Here is a 16,432-nt window from a genome sequence, read left to right as displayed (position 1 = left end):
CATCAACTGCCCTTAACTCCATTCACTCAAATATCCTACATTTGATTTAGAGTTTTCCCCACTCACTCTCTTCTCAAATTTGGAGTTACAGATGGTAGGGAAGGCAGGTGGAAAATATGTTTAGTCTTTAGTCATCATCTGTTCACACTAGTGTCCCCTGAAATGCACATCATCCCTTTTGGCCCACAGTTGCTATCATCTCACCATGTTGGCATCTACCTTGGCCCTCCTGCCAGAAGTACTTTGACCTATGCTGGCATGTGCAGCTATTTGTTCATCTCAGGTCCAAGACCTCCTCAGGCCTCTCAGGGCCATCTTCTTCTGTTCTTGGCCACATATAAATAACATTATCTGCTCCCCCACACTATACAGGGTACTTGGAGGACTCAGAAAAACATTCTTAATCCCACTGTCCTAGACATCTCAGGCAGAGACTTTTACTCTATATACTTTATGTAGACTTCTCAATGAGGACGTTGGTCTCCCTAGGTATCATCTTTGTGCCCAGATCCCCAAACTTGTCTGGAAGCATTAGTGTTTCTATCCACCCTAAGAAAGACTCAAGGTCAGGCCAGGCACGGTGGCTCGTGCCTGTAATTCCAGCACTTTGGGAAGCCAAGGCAGGCAGATCACCTGAGGTTAGGAGTTCGAGACCAGCCTGGCCAACAAGGTGAAACTCCGTCTCTACTAAAAATACAAAGATTAGCTGGGTGTGGTGGTGCATGCCTGTGATCCCAGCTACTTGGGAGGCTGAGGCAGGAGAATCACTTGAACCTGGGAGGTGGAGGTTGCCATGAGCTGAGATCGAGCCACTGCACTCCAGCCTGGGTGTCTCAAAAAAAAAAAAAAAAAGAGAAAGAAAAAGACTCAAGGGCAGGATGAGGGGCAAGGGGCTCTTTTCAGAGACTGCTGTCAGTGTCTAACAGTCCTGTTTCTCTTTTGCTTCTTCTTTTCCCTTTCCCTGACTTGAGGATCCTTATCCCCTTTCATGGGAAAAACTCTCTGTTACATTATTATTATTATTATTATTATTATTATTTTAAATATGTTCTTTATAGCATAAATTTTATAATTTGAGTCCTTTATAACAAACGTTGGTTTTTAACTCAAAAATAGACTTTTAATATTGAAGAGTCAGGCTTTTGTGTTGAAAAAACATGATTTTGAAACTGAAAATATGTTTTTTTCCAACTGTTACCCCACCATGAGTTTCGTCGGAGTATTTTGAAATTCAAAAGCCAAGGAAAAGTCTATTTTGAAAAATCAAAAGTATAGAACAGATATATCTCGTTGCATAAAAAGAAATACTGTAAAGGAAAAAACACACTGATTAACATAATTGCATATTATGGTTCATATGCTATTTAATAAGTATTATTCAAGATGACTGAAATCACAACTTTTTTCCACTATTTAAAATAGTCTTTGTTTATTTTGCTTTTTTATTGGGTTAGGAAAAACATATTTTACTTATAGGGATCATATGCGCTAGAAATGTATATACTTTAATTAAACCCAGGTCACCAACTATCCCATTTTCTGGTTTTCTCATCTTCAGAAACATTTTGCATTAGTGACTTCTAAGACAAGTACAATAGTTTTCAAAGTTGGAAGTACAACCCATGATCCTTATATCTCCCCATTATCAAATCCTGCAAAAGTTGGATTTTTATCTCTTAGAGAAGATGCTGTTTTTCTCTGTGAAAACATACTATTTCTTCATAAAATCTTTAAGCTCGTTGTCAAAAAAAGTAACATCTTTTGAAGTTGTTTCTCTGTTGTTAAACTGAATCTTTAGCACAATTTGTCTTCAAAATTGAATGATTTAACATCCCATTTTAGTGGGATTATCCTGTTTGTGAGAACTGATGATGATTTCTGAGAAATGTGTCTGGTAATGACAACATGATTCTTTTTCTTATTTGTGAACCAAGTCACTCTTTTCCACATTTTCTTCTTTAAATACTTTCAGAATGTCATCAGAACAATGGCATGATTTGTAAGAGCAATGTTCCTAACTATCCTGGCAGACCCATTACTGCTGAATCAATTATGATTTAAAATATCTCACACATGGAAAAGCAAACAGTTCCGTGGGAAATAAATATCTTTTCCTTGAATCACAAGTATGCTCTTCTCTGTTCTTCCAGAGAAGCTCATTTTAGGCTATCAGTTCATGTTCCCCTTAACACATCGTAAGTGTCTTGCAAGGAGGAACTTTGCCTTTGCCTTCCAAGCACGTGACAGAGTCCCTGATACATGATACTCAGTAAATGTTTACTGATAACGTTTACTGATACTAAATGTTTAAGTAAATATGTAGCATTTTCAAAAGGAGATCAAGGCCCTTCCTGAAAGTAGGGACATTGATTAAATAATGTATTCAGGTCCCTTTTAGAAGTACAATTTAAATTCTTAAATCATATAATTTAGAGCTACAAGGAAATTGCTAGATGATCTTGTCAAAGGTTCTCATTTTCAGATGAAGCAGCTGACTCCCAGGAAAATTAAATGGCAATCTCAATGATATACGACTAGTTCGTGCTAGTTCTTGCTGCAGCATCCAGGTCTCAGTGTTCTTTTCTGTGGCTTCAGTTTAAGTAAGTTTATTACAGTCGACTGACAACTGTGCTTTCCATATTTAGGGTTATAAGGGGAAAAAAGGAGCTCCTGGTCCTTCTGGGAAAGCTGGGATTCCTGTAAGTAACAGGCCTCTTTCATCTTTCTTGCTTTTCTAAATAGAACTGGCAACTTTAGCAAGCAGAAAAGTTTGGGGCCAATTATGTCATCATGTTGGATAAATCAGATTGTCTTAAAAACAATTTAAACCCATGCTGGAACACAGAGGGAACAAATACGACCATTAACTCAAAACCAAGCTTGGTGTTTAAATATAAGTCCCTTCAGTTGAAGGATGCTATTTTCCTGTGTTATGAAGCCCTCCCGGTGGACTCATGCTTCTGACAGTGAACCACTGAGAAACAGAGAACTTAAAATCATAATGAAATGAATGGTGACAAAGACCAGAGATCTTCAAGCATAATTAAAATGGTATGAGCTAGATTTTAATTAGAGGACTCAGCCTCTCATTCTCTAGACAAATAAAAAGTCTTAGAAAAAAAAATAATCTTTTTATCACAGGCAAAGATTAACTTTTACCTCACCATCAGTTTCCTCTCCCGGCCAGGCAGATAAGTGTTGACTGGCTCTTCAGCAAAGACTTCTACTGGTGTCCCCTAGCCAAGGATTAGATGCCTGCTTTGGGTGACCTGTATTGGCTTGAAAAAAAATAGAGAAAATGAATGTAAATTATAAGCACATTCAGATCAGAGATCCTTGAATATGAAATTCAGTTGCCCAAGGGTAGAAACAAAATGTTCAGACCTTGCTTCAGTCATACAATTATCTGATTCAAAGTGGCAACTAATTAGCCATAATTTATTTCTCGGGAAAATAACACAATATAAGGTTTGGCAGATGGGAAATGATAGCCTCTGTCCTAAGATGACAGGTGCATATAGCTGATCTTTTCTCCACAATTATATAAAATATTGGTTGACACAATAAGAAACACCAGAGAATTACACTAAGGCCCAAAAAGTTACACAGTAAATTGTTGATTAGCTTGGCATTTTTGTTTGGGGAACTTTTAAAGGCTTTTAAACTTTTAAAGTTATCTGTTGAATCCAAATATTAAATCATTAAGGAATCCAGGAAACAGGAAAATTTGTCCTAGAACAGAATATTAAAATGTAAACTTCTCCAACTCAATAAATAAAAAAGTATTTGTCATCTTAACATCTTTTCAGCATCTTTTCATCCAAATAATTTTTAATTATCAAGGGACTTCAAGGCCTACCTGGACCAAAAGGCATTCAAGGATACCATGGAGCAGATGGCATTTCGGGAAACCCTGGAAAAGTTGGGCCACCAGGAAAACAGGGACTTCCTGTGAGTAGCATGGGTATCTCTTTGCTCATTATTTCTTATGCATGTGTCTCCTTGCTAGACCATAGATATTTTGGCTATCTATTTTAGCTTTGGCATTGGCTCAGATTAAGCCAATTCATTTCTCTAATAGCTATTATGCAGTTGTATTTAGGATTTCCAGGAACTGTCAACAGGTACATTCTCTTCAGTGTTTTATATCTAATAACTCATAGTGTTAATAATTCATGCCATTTTAAAAATATAAAAGCTGTTAAAGAAGAATTATAAAGAAGCAAAACCTTAAGGACTACACAACCTGGCTGTACTTTGAGTTCATCAAATGTTTTAAGCCACCTTTGGAACATTTAGGTCTTGGCAGTAACTCAAGGTAGGTTCTGTGAAAAATCATTTTCCCTTTACTTTTATAGCCTCAGTATTTTACAAGAATTGTGTAAATATTTTCTCTGTGTTCATCTAATTCATTCATTGCAATAGGTCCATCAGCTGTCTGTCTTCTGATGCATAATTCTTCATGCTGTATATTAACTGCATTTCAACTACCAGAAGAACTTTTGGTAGAATAGCAAACCCATGTCTAGAATATGTGTCTACCCCTGTGAGGACAATCACAGCTAGTTTGAACTGATCCCTTAAGGAGCATTGCTGTGTTGGGAGCTCAGTGTCAGCATCTACTTTTAGCAAGTTTAGCAGTCACCAGGGGTGGTAGCCAAATCAGCCTTGGTGAAGAAAAGTCCACATTGTTGGATTTGTGCCAGTGGACTCATTGAGCAACCACCATGATTATTTTGGGAAAAAAAGTAATGCAATCATGTAGATTCACTTTTATTTTTATGCAGATTTCTATCTTATTTATTTGAATTTAAAATTTAATTTGAAATTTAAAAATCATATTTTTGTCTTTGCTTAGCCATTTTCCCGCTTTCCTTCCCTAATGTCATCCTAATTGAGACATTTTTGCCCCAGGTTGTTTTTACTTTAAACATTAGAAGAATTAGAAAAATTAACCACATACTTTTAAGAATACAGTAAAACTTACCCTTTTAAATTTCTGCTATTTGGATATGGTTACCTATTGATTTGTTGTTCTTTTCTTAGGTAATAAGTCAATTCTATTGTTTATTCAAATCTAGTACGGTGCTATGCCTAAACTTAAATGCAAATTAATATTCTTTTTCACTACAATGAATTATCTCATTTGTTTAAAAAAAATGAAATGATGACTTAACCAGTAAAATTATTTCATTAATAAATATCTAGTCAGATTCTCTGAAAATATGAATACTGTTAAGAAGTCTTAACATGGTTTCTATTTGTTTTGGAAGAAACAGATTATGGCCTAGAAAACTTGAACAGTCAGGTTGAAGTTTTTAATTAAAATAAGTATTGTATAAACTTTTGCTAGTAGTATCAGTCTGGTTAAAAGAGATTCATTTGAAATCCCAGTCTTATAGGGAGCTCATACACTGGGTCTCCGTCTTCATGCTAATCTCCATACTCACCATGTGATAGTCTTATAATGAGACTGTGAAATGTTAAAACTACAATAGTAAAACCCTTTGAATTGGTTTGAGAGTCTGTATTTTTGTGGATTAAATTTTACTGGGAAATATTGTAGTGAATCTCTTCCTATTACTTTGAATAAGATTTTTGAGAATTCAAACAAGGAAAACCACATGTGAAAATATGTCCTATTGGTTGCTGCTATACACAAGTATAATCATGGAGGTGGGGTGGATGGGCCCAGTAGTTTATAAGGCTAAACAGTGAGTTGTAAAAGTACTCATAATAGCAAATAAATTTATTTGATAATAAATTGGTAGTAATTAACCTTATTAATTAATAGGACCAGGAAGTCATTTGTTCTCAGGCTAAAATACGACTAATCCAGATATTAGTTCCCTATGTGGATAATAGAAATCAGTATCCTACATATGGGTTTAAGAAAAATTTCAGATGTCCAGCTTATGAGATACTCATCAGGACATTAGTGACACATCAAAGTCATTAATTACTTTTTACTCAGGTCATTTAATGGTTCATTATGACAAACAACTTCTTTCTAGCAACATGTAATACCTAGAGATCCCTCAGGAAGGACAGAAAATTTCATGGAATGAAAACATTGATATGGATTATAAAATTATGGATAATTTTCTCTTGAGATCAGATATTATGGAAATCTGAATTGCTGCTTATACATTTTGTCTGTGCTTTCTGGATCTGCTAGGGCCCAGTTTCAATATATGACGTTTTTATTTAGGAAAATTGCAATGTGGCACTGATTATCTGTTGCTTGTTTCTAGCAAGAAAATAGATGTTTTCTAACAACTCTACATTTTTCTTCAATATTGAGGTAATATTTAAAGGACAGTAATTTAATGGCTAAGAGAAAGCCAATACAAAAAATACTGAGTTAACACAAATAAAATGTTCATTCCATTCAATGCCACTCTAAACCTTATTCCTAGAATCTGTCATGCTAGTTTTATCTGCTGTGTCGGCAAAGGCTCATGCCTGTAATCGAAACACTGGCTTTATCTAGAATACACAAGAATGAAGGGGTCTTAAGGCCAGATGATGAAGCTGTTTGCATTCTAGAACCCAATTAGGACTTTGGGATACCACCAAGTCTGACTGGTTTTAAAGAAAAATCTTCTCTGGCTAACCTAAGCAGAAAATAAATTATAAGATAGAGACTGGGTTGCATACAGAATCAGCTAAAAAGCTTGAAATCTAGGGTCAGAAAACAGTCTGAAATTAAGGATTTCTTGCAACAGAACACCCCAAGCAAGGAGTAGTCTAGTTAGGATGCCACCAATGACATTGGCACCAGTCAACTTGGCCACCATTGGACTCTCAGTGCCAATGCTACTGCGTTATGAATAATTTCTAAACTGTCATGCATCTTCATGCCACTTTTTCAAGATTCAAAGACCTGAATGAGATTGTCTAGTAATTTGACCTAAGTCACCTGCCAGAGTCCTGGATGCCAAAGGAGGCAAAAAAAAAAAAAAAGTCTTTCAACTTTGGCTTCTTTTGTTTTATTTTTTTATTTTTTTTAAGGTTTTCCACTCTCTCTCTTTGTCTTTCACCTGAGGTACAGAGTTGTCGGGATAATCATATTAATGAATTTATGCATATTATCATCCTTCAGTTTTTTCATGGACCTACTCTTAGGCTGACTTCTTTTTATCCCCATTCTCATTCCCCTCTCCCTAAAATAGTCCACTATTCTATAATTTTTAAAGTGTATTTTTATCTTTATGTGTTCTTCCAAAAATATACTACTGGTTTTAATGCATATCTTTAATTATGGAAATGATATTAGGCCATTCTGCATCTTTTTTTTCACTTAGCACTGGGATTTAAAGATACATTCATATTGCTATAGGTATATCGGCTCTCTCTCTCTTCTGATGTATAATTCATGCTGTGTATCAACTGCATTTCAACTGCAAGAAGAACTTTTGGTAGAATAGCAAATCTATGGCCGGGTGTGGTGGCTCAAGCCTGTAATCCCAGCACTTTGGGAGGCCAAGATGGGCGGATCATGAGGTCAAGAGATCGAGACCATCCTGGCTAACACGGTGAAACCCCGTCTCTACTAAAAAAATACCAAAAACTAGCTGGCCGAGGTGGCGGGCCCCTGTAGTCCCAGCTACTCGGGAGGCTGAGGCAGGAGAATGGCATAAACCTGGGAGGCAGAGCTTGCAGTGAGCTGAGATCCGGCCACTGCACTCCAGCCTAGGCGACAGAGCAAGGCTCTGTCTCAAAAAAAAAAAAAAAAAAAAAAAAAGGCAAATCTATGTTTGGAATATGTGTCTACCCCTGTGAGAACAGTTGCAGCTATTATAGCTCCAACTCATCTCCCAGGGAGCATTGCCCTGTTGGGAGCTCAGTGTTGGCCTCTACTTTGGCAGGTTTGGCAGTCACCAGGGGTGGTAGCCAGATCAACCTTGGTGAAGAAAAGTCCACATTGTTGGATTTGTGCCAGTGGGCCCATTGAGCAACCACCATGATTAGTATGGAAAAATGTTGACTGATATCCAGTAAAGGTCCATCTTCTTTACCTGACTATTGAGAACCTACTCTATAGAGGATGCTCTCTGTTAAGTATCTACATGGAATATAATTAACTCTACATTGATTCCATTTTGAAAGGTTCATCTAAATTTATCTACCTCGGACCTTCTTATCATTAGCCTTTCAAACCCATTATTTCCAAGTGCCTGACCAGCTGGCCAAACTCTTAGGCAGTGCTCTCTGAATTAGTGTAGATCCATATCTCAAGCCATCTCTCCTTCTAACTATATGTATTGCCTCAAGTTCTACCTACTGGAAAGAGTTCACCTTACTAACATCTTTCAAGCTCTAATGCAGCCTGAAGCTGTACACTTCGGGCTGATGTTGACAATCAATGCAGATCTATCCAAAAATCAGGCCTGAGGTTTTTCCTCCTTCATTAACTGGTAAAGGGAATTGTCTAGGAAAGCTGAAGGAGCAATGTCAAAGCAATGGGAACAGGTGTCATGGAAATCTGAATTGCCTGCTTACACATTTTTCTGTGCTTTCTAGACCTGCTAGGGCCCAGTTTCAATATATGCCATTTTGATTTAAGAGTAGTATGTTAGGGTATACATTCAACTTCACGGTTCAGTGGATTCAATTATTACCCAGTTCATAATGGGAAAAACACAGAACAGAGAGCATAGCCATTTGATATTCCAGGTTCAGTCATTCAGTTTCAATCAGAGCAAGCTCATAGCTGTATTCCAAATGGTAAATTGCATTTGACAGAGAGGGCATGGCCTGTCTCCAAAATCTTACGGATATAAGCAGGGTTTCTCTTATAGGAGATTACCAAAGGGCCCATATGGCATCTCTACCAGCTACAGAGCCTTCTGATATAATTAGAGTTTATCAGTCATGAGGTCCAAATATTAATAGCATTGTAACTTACATCCTGAATCTGCTGCAGAGCCTTTTCTGACTTCAGGGTTCACTCAAAACTGGCAACCTGGAAAAATACTTGAATAGACATTTCTCCAAAGAAGATTTACAAATGACCAGTAATCCCATGGAAAGATGTATAACATCACTACCATTAGGGAAATGTAAATCAAAAACAAAATGAGCTATCACATCACACATGTTAGGATGCTATTATAAAACAAACATAAACAAACAAAAGCAGAAAATAACAAGTGTTTTCAAGATGGTGGAGAAATTAGAACACAAGCACATTGCTGTTGGGAATGTAAAATGACACAATACTGTATGAATGTATGTATGACACAAACCAGTATGGTAGCTCCTCAGAAAATTAAACACCGAATTACCATATAACCCAGCAAGTCCACTTCTGGGTATATATGCAAAAGAACTGAAAGCAGGAATGTAAAAGATTTTTTTAAATAAATTTGATTGTATAAATTTAAGATGTACAGTAAGAAGTTATGGAATACATATAGATAGTAAAAAGATTACTAGAGTGAAGCAAATTAACATATTCATCATTGAAGGTATTTTTACACCAATGTTCATAGCAGCATTATGCATAATAGTAGAAACAACCCAAATGTCTATCAGTGATTGAATGAATAAACAAAATGTGGCATACAATGGAATATTTTTCAGCCTTAAAAAGGAATGAAAGTCTGACACACTATAACATGGATGAGACTTGAAGGACATTATACTAAATGAAACAAACCAGACACAATAGGATGAATATTGTGATCTCATTTATATGAAAGACCTGGGATGCTGGCAAACCCCAAAACTGTGGCTCAGCCAGGGAGTGTTTTTTTCTTCCAGGAAGACAGGAAATAATTCAGGAGGGAGCTGACAGAGTAAAGTGAAGGCAAAGAGTATTAGGTTGTTCTTGCACTGCTATAAAGAAATACCTGGGACTGGGTGATTTATAAAGGACAGAGGTTTAATTGGCTTACAGTTCTTCAGGCTTTACAAGAAGCATGGTGCTGGAATCTATTCAGCTTTTAAGGAGGCTAGAAGGAGAAGTGGGGACAGACACATCCCATGGCGAAAGCAGTAACAAGCAAGAGAGAGAAAGAGTGAGAGTGGAGGGAGTGTTGCCATGTACTTTTAAATAACTACATCTTGTGAGAACTCACTATCATAAAGACAGCACCAAGCCATGAGGGATTCACCCCCATGATCCAAACAACTCCCCAAGCCCCCATCTCCTGCACTGGGGATTACAATTCAAGGATTTGGGCAGGGCCAAATATCCAAACTATATCACAAAGCAAGTTTATCAGAGCAACAGAGTATAGGAAAATGGCTGCTCCATAGATAGAGCAAGGCCACCCCATAGGCAGAGTAGCCCTAATAGATTGCTGGCTAGCTGTATTTATAGCTACTACTTAATTATATGCTAAATAAGGGGCAGGTTATTTGTGAATTTTCTAGAAAAGGGATGGGGCATTCCCAGAACCAAGGAAGGGTTCCCCTCCCTTCTTAAACCATATAGGGTAACTTCCAAGCATTGCCATGACATTTTTAAACAGTCATGGTGCTAGTGGGAGTGTCTTTTAGCATGCTAATATGTTGTACTTAGTGTATAATGAGCACTGACAGCAACTAGAGGTCACTTTTTTCACTATTTTGGTTTTAGCTGCATTTGGTTAGTTTCTTTACTACACCCTATTTTAACCAGATCCTGTTTTGATCAGCAGAGTCATAGCCAGTGCTTGGAAAACAAGTGCTGCTGACCTCCTACGTCACCTAGAATAATCAAATTCAGAGAGACAAAAAGAAGAATGGGGCTGCCAGGGTTTGGTAGAAGGGGGTAATGGAGAGTTATTGTTCAATGGGTACAGAGTTTCAGCTAAAGAAGATAAAAGTTCTGTAGATAAATGGTAATGACAGTTGTACAATAATGTAAATGTACTAATGCCACTGAAATGCATACTTAAAAATGGTTAAAATGATTTTATTTATGTGTGTGTGTGTGTGTGTGTGTGTGTGTATGTGTGTGTGTGTATATATAGATATATAGCCATCTCCACAATTAAAAAAAAAAAAAAAAAAAAACAGCAACCTTACAAGTTACTAAGAAAATGGATTGGAGCAGAACACCCAAATCGGATATAAGTTGACTCCAAAGTCCACAGAGGCTCACCAGAACTGTACCCCTTTTATTGTGATGGTCAGTCAGTGCAAAGTACAACAATTTATCTCTACTTTGGCAGAGGTATCCTTATGTGCCCCCAAAGCATTATTCCTGGAACTTCACCCATGAAACTGCCTTTACAAAATTATGACAGTCAGAGAAATCTGACATAATTGACTCCATCTTGCTTCTGACCTCCAAGCTGTCCTTGATCATTCCTGGGCAAAGACCAAGCTAACTTTGGGAATAATTTAGTTTATAGTTTAACTTGAAAGCAAGAATGACAATAGTCCCACCTTAAAATTAACCCCTTCCTTGCTTGGGGAATGAAAACTGCCTTGTAAGACTAATTAAAGCCCACAAGAATAGGGTTATGGGAGAGACCTGAACTCTACTAAGATGTAGGTTTAGTTTTCCTAATTCCTTGCTGCTCAGGAGTCATGTGGCCAGAGATTACAAGATAGGTGTAGTTTCTATAATCCCTACTGCTCAGGAGTTATATGGCCAGAGGTCACAAGATTTGTGACTTCCCCTATTGCTTCTATAGATAATATCACTATTGTAGAACATAATATTGGATTTTTTGAGCTATCTTTCTGACTGACTCCACCAGACTCATGAATCATGACTCAGCTGATCCTGTGGCCCCATCCAGAGGGAGACTCAGCACACAAGGACAGTTTTCCACGCCCCTGTGATTTCATCCCCAGCCAATCAGCAGCACTCATTCCCTAGCTGCCTGCCCACCAAATTGTTCGTAAAAACCCTAGCCTTTAAGCCTTCAGGGAGACCGATTTGAATGATAACTCCAATTCTCCCATGTGGGCCAGCCTTGCATCAATTAAACTCTACTGCAATGCTGCAGTCTCAGTGAATTTATTTTTGTCTGTGCAACAGGCAGGAAGAACCCATCAGGTGATTACACACATTTATCAAGCCCCTGAACTTTTAAATTCTATCCTCTGGTACACCTTTAGGGTGCTTGTTCATTTCTACTCTCCAAGTCCAGTTTAATGGATCTGAATGATATTTTTTGAGATATCCAGACTATAAAGGTATCTGCTCAGTCTGTTTTATGATAGAGAAGCAAATTGAGTTGGCGTAGCACTGAGGTAAGACAGGGAAGGGATACTGCTTTTCCTGCCACATGAAGGCAAGAAAACTGCTTCTGATTATCTTTACTGATAAGAATGTGAATAGGAAATATTTTTGCTAGGTCAGTAGCTGCTGTTGCCAGTGGCTATATGGTTTAGTAAAGATACCATATCAGAACCTGCAGCTGTAATTGGCATCATCCCCCAACCCATTAACTTTGTAATACACTACCAGTTTCTTCAGGTTTATCTGTTGTTTGCTCTAGCCAAACACATGAGTAAAATGGATATGGAATATAGTAGGAATCACTACCCCTGTATCTTTCAGGCCTTTATGGCAATAATATGTACAATTTTCCACAGGGATGGGAGTAATATGTACAGTTTTTCACAAGGTTGTGTTATTACATTAGATTTATTATTGGTGAGGAGGGGACAGGAAGGGATAGTTGTAGGAACATTCATTTGTGTCTTCCCATCTTACCATAGTAGTAGCCTTTATAGTTAGGAAGTTTAACTATGCTCTGAGATTGCAGGGAAGAAAAAAAAACTGAGCTCACAGTCTTTACTGGGCCCACTTGGAAAAGGAATTGGATCAAAACTCCATTTATCACTTGGTCCTCGTAAGCTTCCACTCTGACCACAGTGTTTATTTCCAGGGATTATCATCAGGTTATAGCTCGTATCTTAACAGCTCTAGAAAGACTTGGAATTTGTCTTTTCCCAGTGTTCACTCACCTAGTAAATGACCATAGGTCTCTCTCAAGAATACTTAGGGGAGGAGTCGTAGTATACACCACTGACCACATTGCAGTGTTTTTTTCTTAAAGAGAACCTACCTCCTTTTCAATCAAGGGATTCTGATCTAGGAACTGGCTTGAGTCTGAGAACTGAGTGAGAGTACATGAATCCCAGGCACAAGGGCTTAAGTAAGATTCATATCTATAAGACCTACAATTTTTCCACCTGTGTGTTATTATGTTCTAGTATGCTGTGATATATTCAATTCTTATGGCTCCTATGTTCAATTAACCATCACCACAGATCTGTGCAAGTCAAAACAGTCTGATTCCACTCCGTCCTTGTAACTTATTGTGGTAATTGCTCCTACGTTTTCTCTGATAGCAAAGCACTGTGACCTGGATTCTACCACTCAAGGATTCCAGTGTTTCCATTTATATCAGAGAACCTAATTCCAATGATATTTCTTAACTCTGTGGTAAAGAATGTTCTTTGAGCCCTTCCAGGGGCTGTGGTTAGAGGGTAGCTGATTCAATTGCAATAATAGAGTCATCTCCACATTTTCATCTTCCTGGGCCTTTGAACCCCTTTCTATTATGAGGGAAGTTGTAGCATTTCAGCCTCATTGAGTATAGGCCACAATTGAGTCCAGTCTTCAAATTGCCAATCTATTGGACTATTAATGGTGTTCCCAGGCACTTGAGTAGGGACTGTCTCCACAAGCTGGGAAGGTTGAATGGGATTAGAGGTTCAGAGTTCTTAGTCTTGCCCGTGTCTGTTCAAATGTCCCCATTTCTTATCCTGGGGTTCTTCTCTTTCTCCACCAGTGCTCTTATCTTAGCATAGAATCTGGCTAGTTGAAGATGTATTAATATGCAAATTCTGCAAGCCTTACAGTGGGTTGGGTCCTCAGTCATATCTGCCTTGTGACTACAGGGGACTTCATTCCTGTTAGTACCCCTTTGGTAAGGCACTGGCCGACAGCTGGAGTAAAGGAGCCTGCTGGGTCGTAGAGCAGGGTGGAGATTGGATCTCAAAAGGCAAACAGATAAAATCCAGTCAACTTGTTTAAAAGTTCTCATTTATGCATGAGTCAATATCAGCAGTCCATTCCAGTATTAGCACACCACATTTGGTGAACAAATCAGCCTGTTTTTGTACGGCCCATGAGCTAAAAATGGTTTTTACATTTTTTCAGTGGTAGAAAATAGAAATAAGAAAAATGTTTTGTGAAAAACATATGAAATTTGAATTTTGGTATTCATAGATTAATTTATTGGAACACAGCCATAGTAATTTATTTACATATGGCTGCTTTTGCACTACAAGAGCAGAATTGAACAGTTCACATAGAGACCATATGGCCTGCAAAGTCTAACAGAGTTACTGTCTGGACCTTTTACAGAAAACATTGGCTGACCTCTGATCTATTTGTGTCATCACACTATTCTTATTACTATGACTCTGTAGTATGTTCTTGTATGTAGTTGGCAAGTCTCCCTTATTTAAATTCTTTTCTTAAGGTTGATTGGCTAGTTACAGACTTTTATTCCTCCAAACAATTTGAGATTCAGTTTGTTGAGTTTCTCTAAAAATAAAGCAAAAGCTTGAATTGTTATTAGATTAGTCTTTAATTTATAGATTTATTTGGAGAAAATTTGTATCTTATCATTTTAGTTATCTAAGATAAAAGCAGGAAATATACATTTCTATCATTTTCTAATAGAATTTCTTCATAATAGTAATGGCAAAATTCACACAATGCTTAGAACATGCCCAGGTACCATAAGTGTTTTAATGTATTAACAAATTTAATCCTTACAACCCCATGAGGTAGGCATAATTATATTTCTCATTTTGTAGATGCAGAAATTGAGGCACTGAGAAATTAAGTAATTTCTACAGTCACATAACTACAAAGACAGTCTAAAACTCCATATTTTTTTTGTCTTTATAAATCTGCAATATTGCCACTCAGTAAAGGCTTTGTATATTCTTATTTTTATTCTATTTTCTAGGTAGTTATTACTGATATAAATAAGCACTACTGATTTGTATCAGTTATAGTCTAATATGGCTGAATTTTTTATTTCAAATAATTTACTGTTGTGATTCTATTGGGCTTTTTCAAATAATGGCAGATTTATTTCCTTCCTTACATTATCTCTTTCCTTAAATTCATTTATTTTTCTTTCCATGTAAGTTGCAAGTGACCTTGAATATTATATTAAACAATAGCAGCAATCGTGGAAACTCTTCTACTGCTCCTGATGTTACAGGGAATACATCTAAAATTTCTTCATTAAGACTATTTGCCACCCAGGTGCAGTGGCTCATGCCTGTAATCCCCAGCTCTTTGGGATACCAAGGCAGGAGGACCTCTTAAGGCCAGGAGTTCAACACCAACCTGGGCAATATAGCAAGACCTTGTCTCTAGAAAAAAAATTTAAAATTAACTGGGTATTGTAGCTTGTGCCTATAGCTACTCAAGAGACTGAAGCAGGAGGATTGCTTGAGCCCAGGAGTTAGAGGCTACAGTGAAGTATGATCATGCCACTGCACTCCAGGCTAGATGACAAAACAAGATCCAAAAAAAAAAAAAAAGCGTATTTGCCATCTGAAATCTATATTTCTTTTGCCCTGTTGATATGGTTTGGCTCTGTGTTCCCACCCAAATCTCATCTTGTAGCTTCCATATTTCCCACATGTTGTGGGAGGTACCCAGTGGGAGATGATTGAATTATAGGGGTGGGTCTTTCCCATGCTGTTTTCACGATAGTGAATGGGTCTCATGAGATCTGATGACTTTAAAATCAGGAGTTGCCCTGCACAAGCTCTCTTTTTGCCTGCTGCCATCCAGGTAAGATGTAACTTGTTCCTCCTTGCCTTCCACCATGATTGTGAGGCCTCCCCAGCCATGTGGAACTGTAATAAACCTCTTTCTTTTGTAAATTGCCCAGTCTCATGTGTGTCTTTATCAGCAGCATGAAAATGGACTAATACACCTGTACCATCTTTTTTGGGTTTATTTCTTCTTCTTTCCTAATTTCCATTGGATGACTAAAGTTTCTTTTGCTGGCTTAAAAATTGCTTCTTTTGTTGTTCCTCTTGTGCAGTTGTGCTGAACGTAATAACCAAGTGTGTATTTATTTAAATCTATTGATTTGTTTAACATATCATTACCTGTATCTTCCCTCTAACAAAACACTTTCACATATTCTCATATCCCTTTGTTTTATAGACCAAAAACAAAGGTTTGGTCAATAAAGCTTTCATCTCTCCTTCATCATTTAGGTATTTTGCCTCAATTTTTTACTTTTAGCTTTTATTCATTTACTTTCTCCTTTTATTTCTGTTATTTCTAGACTCCTTTTTAAATAGTAAACTTAATTAAGCTATTTGATAACCATTACTTTCAATATTCTTTGCAGAATCTCCTGAATTTGTTTCTATTATTATTTCAATGCTTTCTCCAAAAGTTATTTTAGTGTAGGTCATTGTGAGGCAAACC

General features: G+C 37.3%; 1 protein-coding gene across 7 annotated transcripts in view; it reads left to right on the top strand.

Moving 5' to 3' along the window:
- Positions 1-16,432, top strand: part of COL24A1 (collagen type XXIV alpha 1 chain) — a 386,758-nt gene that overhangs the window by 305,408 nt on the left and 64,918 nt on the right. For all 7 annotated transcript variants that reach the window (XM_031650448.1, XM_031650446.1, XM_021943525.2 and 4 more), the window contains 2 exons: positions 2,646-2,699; positions 3,844-3,951. In XM_031650448.1, the coding sequence (XP_031506308.1) occupies positions 2,646-2,699; positions 3,844-3,951 (162 nt within the window). The remainder of the gene's footprint in view (positions 1-2,645; positions 2,700-3,843; positions 3,952-16,432) is intronic.

The sequence above is a fragment of the Papio anubis genome, chromosome 1, assembly GCF_008728515.1.
Source record: "Papio anubis isolate 15944 chromosome 1, Panubis1.0, whole genome shotgun sequence".
Taxonomy (NCBI): Eukaryota; Metazoa; Chordata; class Mammalia; order Primates; family Cercopithecidae; genus Papio; species Papio anubis.
The sequence above is the reverse complement of the archived record's forward strand: the minus strand, read 5'-3'. Positions and strand labels throughout refer to the sequence as shown.